General features: G+C 33.2%; 1 protein-coding gene across 1 annotated transcript; it reads left to right on the forward strand.

The window, feature by feature from the left end:
• Positions 1–10576: 10576 nt before the first annotated feature.
• LOC146933421 (kinetochore protein NUF2 homolog) lies at positions 10577–15694 on the forward strand. The gene is made up of 11 exons (XM_085705207.1): positions 10577–11028; positions 11123–11347; positions 11552–11645; positions 11740–11919; positions 12317–12406; positions 13020–13127; positions 13628–13681; positions 13934–14048; positions 14373–14530; positions 14831–14926; positions 15276–15694. Exons 1-11 carry the CDS (start codon positions 10871–10873, stop codon positions 15372–15374), a joined length of 1377 nt encoding a protein of 458 aa, XP_085561333.1. The 5' UTR covers positions 10577–10870; the 3' UTR covers positions 15375–15694.
• Positions 15695–15892: the final 198 nt, after the last annotated feature.

Below are 15892 nucleotides of genomic sequence, written 5' to 3' on the forward strand. Positions count from 1 at the left end.
ATTTCCTAAGATGGAACTCAATTAACATTATATGTCAACCTCCCATGAGAAAATCTTTTGTGGTCCTGGTCCACACAAGTGGTCTTTGGTCATACAAAGAGAAAAAAGAGAAGAGAGAGAAAAGAGAAGAAAGAGAAAATGGAGAAGAGAGAAGATAAGAGAGAAGGAAAAAACTTATGTGTGTGACCAAAACCAAAATTCTTGGTTCTGGTCCACACAATTGTTTCTCACCTCCCATGGCATAAATTTTTTTTGAAATGTCCTACAAGAAAGTACATTAATTGATGGTGATGTGATGGTTGACCTGTAAAAAAATATATTACAAGAAGAAATACTTATATGATCACAATCTCATAAAAATTAATTAAACACATATTTGTTTATATGTGTGTTTAAATGAGTTTTAGTTAGGTTTATGAACAAGCAAGTGTGACTCTAGCTACTATAAGACTTTTTGGACATTTTGTTTGTTCACAATGGTGCCATAAATTAAAAAAGGGCTTAAATATGGTTTTGGTCCCTGCAAAATAGGTCAGTTTTGGTTTTAGTCCCTGCAAATTTTTTTTATAGCTTTTGGTCCCTGTAAAAATAGGTCAGTTTTGGTTTTAGTCCCTGCAATTTTTTTTTATAGCTTTTGGTCCTTGCAAAAATAGACCAGTTTTGGTTTTAGTCCCTCCAAATTTTTTTTTATAGTTTTTGGTCCCTGCAAAACTATGCCAGTTTTGCTTTTAGTCCCTGCAAATCTTTTATAATTTTTTTTATAGTATTAAAAAATTCTGGAAAATTGAAAAATTAATAAAAAAATTAATAAAATTCTGGAAAAATTTAAAATTATTAAAAAATTGAAAAAAAATATTAAAAAATTCTGGAAAATCGAAAAATTAATAAAAAAATTTAAAAATATTAAAAATTAATAAAAAAAATTAAAAAATATTAAAAAATTCTGGAAAAATGAAAAATCAATAAAAAAATATTAAAAAATTCTGGAAAATTGAAAAAATAATAAAAATGAAAAAATTGAAAAAAAGGGAAAAAATTTAAAAAATCTGGAAAAATTAATAAAAATAAAAAATGATTAAAAAAATAAAATAATCTAATAAAATGAAAAATAATGAAAAATTCTGGAAAATAAAAAATATTCTGATTAGTATATATGTCGAAATTTCGAAATTCTGGAAAAAATGAATTTTTCGAAATTTTGATTAGTATATATGTCGAGCTTAGGTTTTTTCAGTGTATTTTTTCCCTTATTTTCGGTTTATAAATACACAAAAGTTCCAGCTTTATAAATACACAAAAATTCCCGGAAAAAATACTAATGAAAATTTCGAAATTTCGAAAAATACATAAAAAACCTAAGCTCGGTTTATAAATACACATATTTTTTCCCTTATTCTCGGTTTATAAATACACAAAAATTCCCGGAAAATTTTTGAGAAATACTAATGAAAATTTCAAAAACTTCGAAAATTTTTCATTAAAATTTCATTTTTCCAGAATTTCATTTTTATTTTCGAAAATTTAAAATTTCAAAAATTTCATTTTCCAGAATTTTAATTTTTTTAGAAAATTTTCGAAATTTTATTTTTTTCATAATTTTTTTATTTTTTTTATTTTTTCCAGATTTTTTCAATTTTTTTCATTTTTCAATTTTCCAGAATTTTTTAATATTTTTTCCAATTTTTTATTTTTTTTCATATTTTACATTTTTCCAGAATTTTTAAATATTTTTCATTAATTTTTAATTTTTCCAGAATTTTTTAATTTTTTAAATTTTTTTTATTAATTTTTCGATTTTCCAGAATTTTTTTATATTTTTTTAAATTTTTTATTAATTTTTAATTTTTCCAGAATTTTTTAAATTTTTTTTTTAAAAAAAAACTATAAAAAAAATTATAAAAGATTTGCAGGGACTAAAACCAAAACTGGCCTATTTTTGCAGGGACCAAAAGCTATAGAAAAATTTTGCAGGGACTAAAACCAAAACTGACCTATTTTTGCATGGACCAAAAGCTATAAAAAAAATTTGCAGGGACTAAAACCAAAACTGACCTATTTTGCAGGGACCAAAACCATATTTAAGCCTTAAAAAAGGTACAAACAAAATAAAATACGAGGATAATAACCATGGAGAAGTTGAGTATGATGATGAGGTGGATGAACCTAGATCTTATGGATGAAGATGCGTTGTCTAATTTTGATCAATATCTTGCTTTTTTTCTCTGAAAAAAAAAAACAAAACTTACATATAATTCTTTAGGTGATTTTCACATGGTTATTAACTAAAAATACACATTTCTTTTTTTAATAACAAACTCTAATAAAATTATGGATTTGATAAAATCATGGTGAACTTAGTTAAATTTTTTCCTTAAAAATATATCTTTTTTTAGCTAATGTAACTAAGTTCACCATGTGAAAAATATATCTTTTTTTCGCTAATGTAACTAAATTCTCCACATTTCTACACAAGTATGTGTATTTAGCTACTAAACCACTTAATAAAAAAAAATTATGTACTTTTATGCAATATTTTAATTTCATAAGCTAAATTTATCGAATACCTGAGATTCAATTAGCAAGTTTTTCAACTATAACCCGTTTATTTATTTTTTAAAACAGCAAAATTTATTAAACAACCAGGTCCCTGCTCAAGACTAACATAGACCGGTGAAACTGAGAATACAAACAAAAGGCGTCGTATATAGGCGGAACACCCGAAAGTAAACACCCTAAAAACACCCTGAGGACAACACCCATCAAAATCTATGCCACCCCCTAAAACAGACTCCTTCAGAAAACGACCAATGTAAAAACGAAATCCAACACCACCCGTCGTCAATACTAACTCTGAAAGAAAAAACACCCCTAAAAAACCAACTCCCAGTCTTGAGCACTAAAAGTGAGCCACAACGAAACGCTCCTATCCGAAAGATCATTCAGTTTCCACCACCTCTCGACCTCCGATCCACCAAAAGAAACCATAAAAAGCCCAAAACCAAACTTGATCCAAAGAACTGACTCCCGATCTCGAAACAAAAGTGATTGACCCACCAGACTTTAGGACCAAAACAGAAGGGCACCCCTCACCCTCGGTACACCAGGGAAACACCAAATCGCGCTAAACAAGATTGCAGCCAGACACCGACTTCCGATCTCAAATCAAAAGTAACCGGCCCATCGGCAACCAGCACACAAAAAAGTATGACAACCGACATGATATGCGGTGGTGCAAACAACAAACAGATTAAAAGGAAAATGCTCAACTCATAGGGACCTGCTTCTTCCAAACACCCTAAACACCTTAACAACCAAACAAGAGCTCGTGACGACGAAGAAGGACCCGAGTAACAAAGGCTGCCTCTAAAAGAAATTACCCTCCACAAACACCTGCCTCCTCACCTAAAGAACACCACCACCACAACCACACATAACCACCTCCACCACACAAATAGAATACAAATAACGAACACTCAGTGACCTGGGGGGGTCTGCCACCAAACAAGCAAAATCTGAAGCACCACGGCCACCGATGCGAACAACCACAACCACCATGATCCTTACGACGACAAATGATTCGGGAGTTCGTTGAAGGAGGATTAATCATGAATGAAAGAGATGATGCCACACATGCAGCCGTCGGAAACGGATCACACCTATCGATATCACACAAACCCCTCCACACCACACGTCCGTCACCACACAATAATTCAAACCGCACCCTCGCCACCACACAAAACAACACCTTTAACAATTCAACTCCAAACACAACACCAATAACCACCACATGAAAAGCCTTCGAAAAAACTAACCAGCCACCATGAGATTCGAATCTAAACCGCAACTAGATCCACCAGCACAAAACCATCCAACAGTACGCAATGGACAAAACCAAACGTTTCACACCACCACCGCACCATAGCTCTAAAAGCTAGGCAAGCTTGTGCATAGTAGACTATCAACCACGCTGCCTCCAGGATAAAACAAGCCTAGCTACAACTGTGCAGTTAACTACTGCACTGTAGAAAACCGTTCGAGAATTACACCCTCAATTATGGTACTAAGAACACTCTTTAATACTGAAACCACTTTAATATGGTATTGTTACCATTCTATTATGGTACTGAGACCACTCAAATATTGTGTTACCACCATTCTAACTTTAATTTCTCCAACTATGATACCATGATCACTCAAATATGGTTTTACACCACTCTAACGTTTAACTTCTTCAAGAATCGAAGAAGAATATATTTAAGATCATTCATAATTTTGAAGGGACATTATACCGAAAAAGGGACTATGATCTTAAATTATTATTTATTCCGAAGGACGTAAAAATATCAAAGGGACTATGAACTTAAGACCATTCTTAATTCCAAAGGGACATTAAACCGAAAAGGAACTATGGTCTTAAGAACACTCTTAATTCCGAAGGGACAGAAAGGAGTAGAAAAAGGAGAAGTACTTGTTAACACAAGTCGAAGGAGGGAGAAGAGAGGAAAGACACAGGAAGCATCAACTGTGAATTTCGGTGTGTTTTTTTTTTAACTAGGTGAACTCTCCTTTTATAGGGAGAGTTTGTAACTAATTTGGAGAAACTTAAGAATTAAGTAAACTTAAAAATTAAGTAACTCACAGATTAGCTCAAGTAACAAACTAATCGGATAAGTTAAAAAAAAACAAATCCACTACGAAGGAAAGATAGGAAATTCAGTTGGATTCTCAATCTTGTCACAACCAACATAAGCTAAAATTATGGGAAGTGATATCCATGAATAAAAATAATAATAATAATAATAATTATTTAAAATTAAATACCACTATTTAAACACTACTAATGTGTGTGTTCTATTTTATGTGGGACCCCCACATTCTATTTTTTTTAATTCACACAACACTAGATCAAAGTTTAATAACTTGGTGTTTAATCTTCCAACCTTCCAATTTCTTTCCATATTCACACCAATGTTCCAACAATCCCCCACTTGAATTTAAAAAATGGTTTCATTAATAATGTCAAAACGTTTCCATAAGGTTGCTAATACACAAAGGTGTCACCTACAACTTGAACCTTTGCATAACGGATAATATTCTGATTTTCGTGAGTTGCTTACAGCATTGAACTCTATCTCAGACATAGAACCCACACACAAACCTTTTCATAAGGTGTATTCTAAAAGCCCGTGCGTTTATGGTCTTGCACGTGTATCCCGGTTTAACGAACGCTCTAGGTATTCTGCCCCGAATTCCATAGGAACCGGCCCTTAGTTCCACATTCGTATAGGTGAGTCTATCAAGAGTACTCTTGTAGCTATGTACTCCACTCAACATAAAGTATAAATCTCATTAAGAGTTTCTATTATCTCATCCTTCTATCGCTGCAGGATTCATGATTTCTTAATTTTATCATAGCATGTTCTATCACTTGTGACTTGTTATTACCCATTGAACCTATTTCTTGGGATCTCCAGTCATGTAGGTCGGGTTACCATCACTTGTGACCTTTGGGCATTAGTCCCATCCTATTGGATGTGTTTAGGACTTTCTTTCTAGTAATTCCTTTCGTCAAAGGATTGACTAATTCTTTATTAGTACATACATGATCTACTTTAACCGTTCCCTTTGAGAGTAGATAGCTCTCTAATTCTATATATGTTCATGCTTTAATTATCGTCTATTTCCATTGTAGTAACGATTTTCATTTTTTTGTAATAGCTGCAGACTATCACAATAAATTAACACTTCGGACAACGGTTTTATCCACTAAGGGTTCTCAGCTAGCAAGCATCTTATCAACTTGCTTCTTCACTAGTTTTCTCTAGTGTTCTCATTCCAGATACATTCCATTGTGGACAGAGTCAATATCGTTTGTTTCAACAAACGACTCCTACAATGATGCTCAATGTGCAGTCACTGGTCGCTTTAAGACTCATCTGAAGGATGTTCTATTTTGTATCTTGTACCATTCAAGTGTAATAGGTTACTCCTCATAATTTAATCTTAGAGTCATAGTCTTCTTAAGGCACCTCATGATTCTTTCAATAGCATGACAATGCTTCTCATTTGTCTACTAGTAAACTTGCACAAGAGTTTCACGACGTGGCCAACCCAATGATGCTCGCATATTCTATTTGTTTAACTTCATCTCAAGTGTTCTTACACTTGGATCATAATATATTCTTGCAAGTTTACACTCAAATAATAACATTTCCCTAAGATCTTCTCAACTTTGTGATATTTATCAAAAAAGTTCTCTTTTCTGATATAGTAATTTTGAAACCAAGAATTACTTCAACTTTGTTTAGGTCTTTCTTATCAATGTTGTTGATAAACAATGATTTCACATAATTCATAACATGAATCTTTAAATCAAATATGAGCAAGTCGTCTTCATAGAGACATATGATCGTGCATATATTATTTGTCACTTTCATTCATTTTATACTCATTCGATAACATTAGAATATCAAATTTTTCATGTCATTCCTTAAGAGTTTATTTTAGACCTCACAAAGAATTATCTAACTTACATACCTTGTTTTCCTTGTCCAAGACACGTAAAACTTTCAGGTTGTTTCATATAAATTTATTCTTCTAGTTCACCATAAAAAAAAGGCAACTTTCACATCCTTTTGGAGTACTGTCGAGTTATGAACAACGGCTAAAGGGACTAGTACTCTTATGGATATGATTCTAATGACTGGTGAATGAGTATCGAAGAAGTCTATATTTTTCTCTTTTTCTAAAACCTTTGACTACAAGGATATCCTTGTATTCATAAACCGTACCATCAGGTTTTAGTTCTTTTTCCTAAAATCCAAATACAACCGATTAGTTTGCAACCATGAGACAAGTCAACAAAGTGTCATGTTTTGTTAGACTCTAGAGAATCCATTTCATCGTTTATTGTTTCTTGCCATAATTCAGTATCCAATGAGGATATAACTTCTTTAAGGCTTAATGAATCTTCTTCCAATGTATAAACCAAGTTCATACTCTTTAGCAATTTTAGCTTTCTTACCTCCTTGAGGTTCTATAACATCTCGTATGATGTTTTCATAACTATTTCTAATTACATGAATGTGATTAGATATAGTGCCTCCACTAGTTCTTAATTTTTAGAAGGGAATTTATTTTGCCCTCCACTAATGCCATGCTCCCATTAGATCCCCCACTAGTGCCCCCACTATTCTTTAGTTAAAGGGGTACTTACTTCATAGAAATCAGCGTCTTTTAATTCTATGATCACTTTAACATTTAGGTCTTAAAATCTATATGTTTCGCTATTTATAGCATAACCAATGAATACACATTCATAGGCTCTACTAGTGAGTTCAACTCTCTTGGAGTCCAGAATCTAAATATAATCCCGACAAACTCAAGTTCAAAAATAAGACAAGTTGGATTGTCTTTTCTTCAAAAAATTCTTAATTAGAATTTTTGTTCTTAGACTTGGGTACTCTATAAATTTCAATTTTTGTTATAAAAATTGAACATTCAAACATATCAATTTTATTTTCCAAAATTCACAGTCATCAATAAATATGATAAAAACATCATTTTATCATTTCTAATTTATGTGTCATCAAATTCACACATATCATAATTTATTATGTTTAGAGATTCATATTCTCTAAATTCTGATTTATATGAACTTTGGGTTCATATATCTTGACTGCAATAAATAAAATTGTCTAATCATATAACGTTGGAATTAAGTCAAAGTACTCAAGTTTTAATATTAAACGCTTGTTCACATGTCAAATATTAAAATCACACAACTAATAAAATAGAAGTATAATTTTAATTTTAAACCTACCATTAAAGGTACAATCTTTTACCAAAGAATGCATGATGTACAAGTCACTAGACCTGTTCTTATAGGATCAAAATCCAAAAATAATTGAGTGCTCGAATTTATATCCGTCTACCAAATATTGATGCTCCAATAATAGTTATAATCAATAACTTATTAAATATATATTATTGCTTTAATTTACCAAAAGTAAATTAGTTCATGTTCTGTACAGAGGCAATTTTTTGGTAGAGTAGGCACACAATGCTTAGAACCGTAGCGTCCTTTTTTTTTTCCATTTGTTATTGAATAAAAACAATACGTAACTGTGTCAGTAAGTTTCATCCAAAAAAAATTTGAGTTCATCAATAACAACTTCACGTTTTTTTTTTTCGTTCAAATCCTTTGTAAAGTTTTGTAACAAACTTGTCTGTTTTGTGATTATCAATGATAATCTTAAACTTTTTAGTGTTGTTGTTATAACAACAACAAACACTTCATCGTTTCAGTCAAAATATGTAATTCTTATAGCTTGATTTATCCATAATTTATTTAGGGACAATTTAATCTCAATAAGTAACTTCTTTGGTAGATATAGCAGATCGAAACGTCTTAAAATTGTTGTTTTTAGATTTCCAAACTGTTGTATTTGGATTTCCAAATTTTATTATCTACCGAAGTTGTTACTAGGTTGAGTCACGACCAGGTCGCTCTCTTTAAGACGTTTCGTGGCACTACCCAAAATTGTGCATGGTAGACTATCAACCACGCTGCCTCCAGGATAAAACAAGCCCAGCTACAACTGTGCAGTTAACTACTGCACCGTAGAAAACCGTTCGAGAATTACACCTCAATTATGGTACTAAGACCACTCTTTAATACTGAAACCACTTTAATATGGTAGTGTTACCATTCTATTATGGTAATGAGACCACTCAAATATGGTGTTACCACCATTCTATCTTTAATTTCTCCAACTATGATAGCATGATCACTCAAATATGGTTTTACACCACTCTAACGTTTAACTTCTTCAAGAATCGAAGAAGAATATATTTAAGATCATTCATAATTTTGAAGGGACATTATACCGAAAAAGGGACTATGATCTTAAATTATTATTTATTCCGAAGGACATAAAAATATCAAAGGGACTATGAACTTAAGACCATTCTTAATTCCGAAGGGACATTAAACCGAAAAGGGACTATGGTCTTAAGAACACTCTTAATTCCGAAGGGACAGAAAGGAGTAGAAAAAGGAGAAGGACTTGTTAACACAAGTCGAAGGAGGGAGAAGAGAGGAAAGACACAGGAAGCATCAACTGCAAATTTCGGTGTGTTTTTTTTTTTTGAACTAGGCGAACTCTCCTTTTATAGGGAGAGTTTGTAACTAATTTGGAGAAACTTAAGCATTAAGTAAACTTAAAAATTAAGCAACTCACAGATTAGCTCAAGTAACAAACTAATCGGATAAGTTAAAAAAGAAACAAATCCACTACGAAGGAAAGATAGGAAATTCAGTTGGATTCTCAATCTTGTCACAACCAACATAAGCTAAAATTATGGGAAGTGATATCCATGAATAAAAATAATAATAATAATTATTTTCATTCTTATCAGGTATTTAAAATTAAATACCACTATTTAAACACTACTAATGTGTGTGTTCTATTTTATGTGGGACCCCCACATAATTTTTTTTAATTCACACAACACTAGATCAAAGTTTAATAACTTGGTGTTTAATCTTCCAACCTTCCAATTTCTTTCCATATTCACACCAATGTTCCAACAGAAGACCAAGGAGAGCCCTATTTATTCTGTCACAACACATCATCCAGCAATGTTGCACAGCCACACCAGCAGCACCGAGCCACCTCCAGGCCATCCGGACAGCAGCCACCCAAAACTGTTGAGAAATGAACCGAGAAACCACCATTAACACCACACCACCACAAAAAACACCGAAAAAAACCACCATAACCACCACAAATCGCCGCAAAGCAATATTGAACCGTTGCGCTCCTACGTAACCGAAACCAGGATCAAATCTGCTGACAGAAGGAGATTCGAAAACAAACAGCCGATGGACAGAACAGGGCCACCGGTGGTGCGGAGGGTCAATCTCGTCGCACCACCACCCAAACAACAAAACACAACGACACCGCACTACACCGGATCTGAGCAGCCACACCAAAACCATCAAGAAAAGGCAAAACAACGGCTGTGAAACCTGTGTCTCCGACGAAACACCGTCGTGAGATATGTGTCTACGACGAAAGCGCCGTCGTGAAACACGTGCCTCCGGATCTAAAAGCAGTTGAAGGAGTTGTGAAACAAGAGTCAACGACGAGAGCATCACGACACAAGGTGATGCGGATGGTCGAACCACCGTCGCACCACCACCACTATCTACATCGTGAAAGACAAAGTTTGGAAAGGAGCGAGGCTGTGGGTTGACTTCTTAGAGAGAGGTAAGAGAAAATTTTCTTTTAGAGAGAGTATAACTCGTCTATTATCGGTTATCATTTAGTTTTTCAACTATTAACTAACTTATATCTTAATTTTGTCAATGAGATTCAAAATAACATCTCAATAAAAATTTTAAGCTTGTGAAAAAAGCTTGTAACTATAAGCTAATTTATTGACTCTACCAAACATTGCCTTAATGAACTACACCCTCCGGTCACTATTATAAGCAAAACTTTGTATTTTAGATTCATTCATTAAATGATGTATGTGGTCTTTATTATGGACCACATACATCATTTAATGAATGAATCTAAAATACAAAGTTTTGCTTGTAATAGTGACCGGATGGTGTATAAGCTAATTTATTGGCTCTAGCAAACATTGCCTTAATGGAAGCCATTAAAAGCGTATTCCCCCCAATGCTTAGTCATTGTCCAACGGCTAAGGAAAACATAAAAATTTGAAATTTGAAAGTAGAAAATATCCCGGAATAATCGAACATTTGTGGAAAAATTCCCGCTGTAAACGCCACCGTGCATCACGGGTTACTCACACCATTTCAATCGGCATCACACAGAGTCAGATACATTCCGAAGAAATGTCGAACCGCGACCACCCAAGGCTACGGCGGCCGGAAATAGTTCAATTCCTAAACGACTTTCAAATTGCCACCGTTACAGAGAACGACATTTCCAACCCTAAAACCGGCGTCGTTTTCCATCTTTACACTCACATCCTCAACTATCTCCTCCCCGAGTAACTATCTTTTCTCTTCTCTCCAATCCTTCCTTCACACGTTTCGTTTCTATTCTCCTTTTCACTTTGTTTTTCTCTTTTTCATTTCTCACAGGGATTACGACGAACAGCTTGAGTTCAATGCCCTAGAGCATCTTGAGAATCCTGATCTTCACGTTGGATCGGTCCCTGTTATCAAGCTTTACAACAAGATCAAGGAAATGCTTAATGCTCTTGAATGTCCTCAGAAATATTCATTCAATTTCGCTGATCTTCTCAAACCTGATCCTCGTCGAACCGAGTTTTTCCTCGGCGCTCTTCTCAGTTTCTGCATCCATTGGTTACTTTCACTTCTTCAACCACTTCTGCATAATCATCACATAAACAAATACTTACTTTTTAGATTAGATATATTAGTTATTCAATGAATTGAAAAGGTAAATTTTTGCTTATAAGTGCCGGAGCTAACCGGAACGAGTAAGCCAAAAGAGAGGAAAAAAAAAAAAACTAAAACATGACCTAATTGTCAGTTTTTTAATATCAGGAATGAGATGATGAATTCCATATCACCAATTATTGAAGAAATCAACACTTTGGAAGACGAGAGAGCCAAGATCAAAGAGGATAGGATTATGCAGGTTTATATAATAGTCGATTTTTATTTTTTTAAATATAATTTGTATGTGTGTGTTGGTACTGGTATTTCATTGATTGATTTTTGTTATGTTATAGTTGACGTTGGCGATTGAAGAATGCAAAGAAGCAAGGGGAAGAGAGATGCCTTATGTTCAGGAGGTGGATGCACAGGTGAAAGAGCTGCGTCAAACTATTGCAAACCTGAACAACAAACAGATGTCATTGAGGACTGATTTGAAGAAGTTGAAGGAGAAAACTGTGGAAATGGATGATAAGGTGAGTTTGTTGTCTGATGGAATACAATCTTAATATGCTTTGACCAATAATAGAAACTTAGCATGATGAGTTACATAATCTTACTTGATATTGAGGTTTTCCAATAGTATATGCAATAGATTTCATTAGAGGCATAGAAATCTACGTGAGCAATTCATGTGGGATTAGGACATTGAACCTTTGGATTAGTAGATGAGAAGCTTGTGTGAATAGTTTATGTTGGATATGTGTAACTTGCACATATATTGCAAGCTGCAGTTTTGGAAGGTGTTCACTATTAATTTCTTTGTTTGGTAACAATTAACAATTAAAGCTTAATCGAATTAGTTCATAGTAGTATATTAATTCTTGTGCTGGTTTTGGTGATAAATTATTTTACTTGATTTTGTCACTCCAGATTTCTGATGCTGAATATAGACTTATACAAAGTGTTCAAGAGAATGCAAATCTATGTTCAAAAATTGTTCAGTCGCCTGATAAAGTACAGGTATTTTTTTCATTCGATTAGCTCCAATCATTAGAATCAGTTGCCATTATTTTTTTTTCCATGTTAGTTTTTTGTATATTCTATACATTTTTAAAAAAAAATATAGCCTATTTTGTTCACAAAATCAAACTTATTGCATTCTTGCTACACAATGTACTTTGATTTCTCCACCCTATCTGCCTGTGCAAATATTGTATTTGCGTTTTATTGGACTGCCCTGACATAATACATTTTGTGTTTTTACCACAATGGAAAACATTGTTAGTTTGAAATAATGGCTATTTTCCTTTTAATCAATGCATGCTCATCTAATACCTTTTTTACTAAATGTCCTGTGAGGGCTGAATTGATGATATCATATATGAAAAATGGCGGTGGAGACTATTTTGAAGATGTTTGTAAGTTTGACAATTGAATTTAAAAGAAATTGTAGAAACTAAATATTGAAAGCAAGTGGAAACTAGAGACTAAAATTTATTTTAATCATAAAAATATTATCACTTTTAAGATGATAAAAAACTGCATGCTATTTTAGATTTTCTTCCTGTGTAGGTATAGGATTTTATTTTCTGTCTCTACCTATTTAAATTTGATTTCCTTATCTTGCATAAAGAGGGCTTTAGCTCAAAAGAAATTAGCTCAAGAGAAGGCAAGAAACGCTGAAAGGTTAGTCATGCACAATTTCCACAAGAAGACTGCCCTCGTTGAAGTTTATGCCAAGGTATGTTGTCACCAGATAGTACTCCCTCCATTCCAAAATATTGTGTTTGTTAGAATTTTATTTGTTTCAATTTCAAAACACTGGGTATTTTAAATATCCACGAGGTATGATTTATCTTTGTTTTCTAATTATTCCCTTTATATAAATAAATAAGATGATTTGTTTTTACGATTGGTGGGGCCTTTGGCCAAACTGTGTTGGATTTATGCAAATTGAATTTTCCCTTGTAATGGGGATTAAAGAACAAACATGAACATAAAATGGATAATGAGAGTACGTAATCTGCTTAATATAATTTACCTTATAGATGTTGTCATTCAATTTTCAACATTATTTATATTGGTTAAAAATATCTGTGTGCACTGATATTGTAGCCATTTACTCATTCCATAATGTAAACTGCAAACAAAATTATCTATATCTCTTCGGGGTTATGACTTTTTTCATAATGTAATGTTTTGTCATAGATAATATAGATCACTTTATCAATTCCTTTTCAGGTATACAAGAAAATGTCGAATCACTGCAAGAAGGTGCAGGTTATACAAGAACAGGTATTCCCTATCGTCTTGTTATTTGACTCGTGCTCCTTCGTTTAGCATGATGATTTAAATTTTTGTAATGAATTTTCCCCTGTATATCAAACAAGGAAAAACTTTTTTTGTTTTTTTGGATTTGAATGGAACACATGATGGGAATGTTGTTTTAGATATATGAGATATTCTACTATGATCTGTGGGATTTTTCTTCATTAAAAATAGTTATTGTGCAAAATCTCTTGTTTGATTCTTTAGACCTTCCTATAGGCCTATTCAGCTAAATCTATTGAAAAGAATCATAAAGCATTAAAGGCTAAACTTGATGACGAAGAAGTTATGGATAAGTCCCTTCAGGTCAATTTGGTTGAAAGGCAAACTAAAGGTAAGTTCTTGTGCAAACACGCAATGCTGGTATTCCATTTCCAAATGCCGTTGGCTAATTACCTTTCACTGAGGCATGATTTTTATCATGTTATTATTATTATTATTATTATTATTATTGTTATTGTTGTTGTTGTTGTTGTTATCATCATCATCATCATCATCATCATCTTGTCGAAAAGAAAATACATTTGCTTACTGAAGCAGCACATATGTCAATATGCCATGTTATTTTGTTATGATTTCTGTAAAAAAGCTTTAATGCTTTATAACATTGCTCTTTAAACACGTATATGTGTGTGTGGGTTGTGTTTTCCCTCCTCAGTTGAGCTTATGGAAGGGATGAAGAAGCAGTTGGAAAAAGAACGCATTATCGCGACAGAAGAAGAAACCAACTACCTAGACAGTAAAAAATCCGAGATGGAATCAAAGAGCTGTGACATTGAAATAAGAAGGAGACATGTTGAGGCTGAGTATTCAAAGGTATCTTTTATTAAGCGGAATATAAATCTCTAATGGAAAGTATAAACCCTAAATACATCCATAACTAAAGAAAACGTTACTTCTTATCTCCGTCAACACTGGTTTCAATCTGTGTATGAGAGGGTTTGAAGGGCATGGGTTCAAACCATTCATCCACTAGGTGAAACCAGCAACATTACTTCTTATCTCAATACTTAATCGTGATTAGTATTCGTTAGGCAATTGTTTGCATTTTCTTTCATATTAAGTCATTAAGTTTGATGAAAGAATAAATTGTTATTTTTTGTTTACAATTGACAGGTGGATGCGGTAAATAGTAGAATTACCTTGGCAAAAGAATCTGCAACAGAAAAAGTGGATCAGTTAGATAGTAAATGCGAAGAGATAGAAAAAGAGGTATGTGGCCGTTTATCCTATTTTGGAAGCATGTGTGGTCTAAAAATCTTAATACCCTATTTGGCTTCAAAATTTCAAATTGCAGCCATACCTCATAATAGGAAAATGGAAATTAGAACTGAAATTCAAAGTTGCTCTATGTCAGTTGCAACTTTCACATAGATTTTACTTTTTCTGTTTTTTTGGTAAATAGATTTTAATTTTTTTTACTGTTTATCATGTCAAATGAGCGCGAATCCTTGTTAACCACACTGCAATGTTGATTTTCAATTTTGAGTGATGATTCTTGCATTGTTTATTGTGACAGTGAATGAAAAATAATTGACTTATTATGCTTGGATTGTTGCAGTTTCGCAAGTATGCTAACTCCATTGCACATGCGATTGAAAGTGGGCAAAACAGTGCGACCATTAAAGTAGCTGGATTTGACAATATGGATTCCATTTAACTATGGACTAAGCTTGCCATCCAATGTTGAGCACGTTATCATCCAAACTCCGGTAGAAATCGTAGTGCGAATTTTTCTTCCTTAGCCTAAGACACACGTGTAAAGTTTTTATAACCGTCATGTTTGTTAGATGTGCACTTAACATGTCAGTCGGTGGTTGTGGTTCTAAATGTTTCTCAACTTCATATTTCATAGGGAAACAAGGTTCTTCTCAGATTTTTGAAGTTTTAAGTAATTGTAAATAATTTTTAGGAAACAGTCCGCAAATGTAAATAAACAATCAAGCGTTTGTAATTATAGGAAACAATTTTTGATGTAAATCAGGCATCCTCCGTGCGAGCAACTGTGGATACTAGGGGTGACAATGTGATCCATGAGATCCATATCCATCCAATCCATCCACTACAAAATCCATCCAATCCATCCATCAAACAAAATAATTTGTTAATGGATTGGTTTGGATCAATCCATTAAAAACTATGGATGAATTTGATTCATCCACCTTATTTTAAAAATTC

Source organism: Medicago sativa, chromosome 4 (genome assembly GCF_051527215.1).
Source record: "Medicago sativa cultivar Bolivia chromosome 4, Bolivia_mono, whole genome shotgun sequence".
Classification (NCBI taxonomy): domain Eukaryota; kingdom Viridiplantae; phylum Streptophyta; class Magnoliopsida; order Fabales; family Fabaceae; genus Medicago; species Medicago sativa.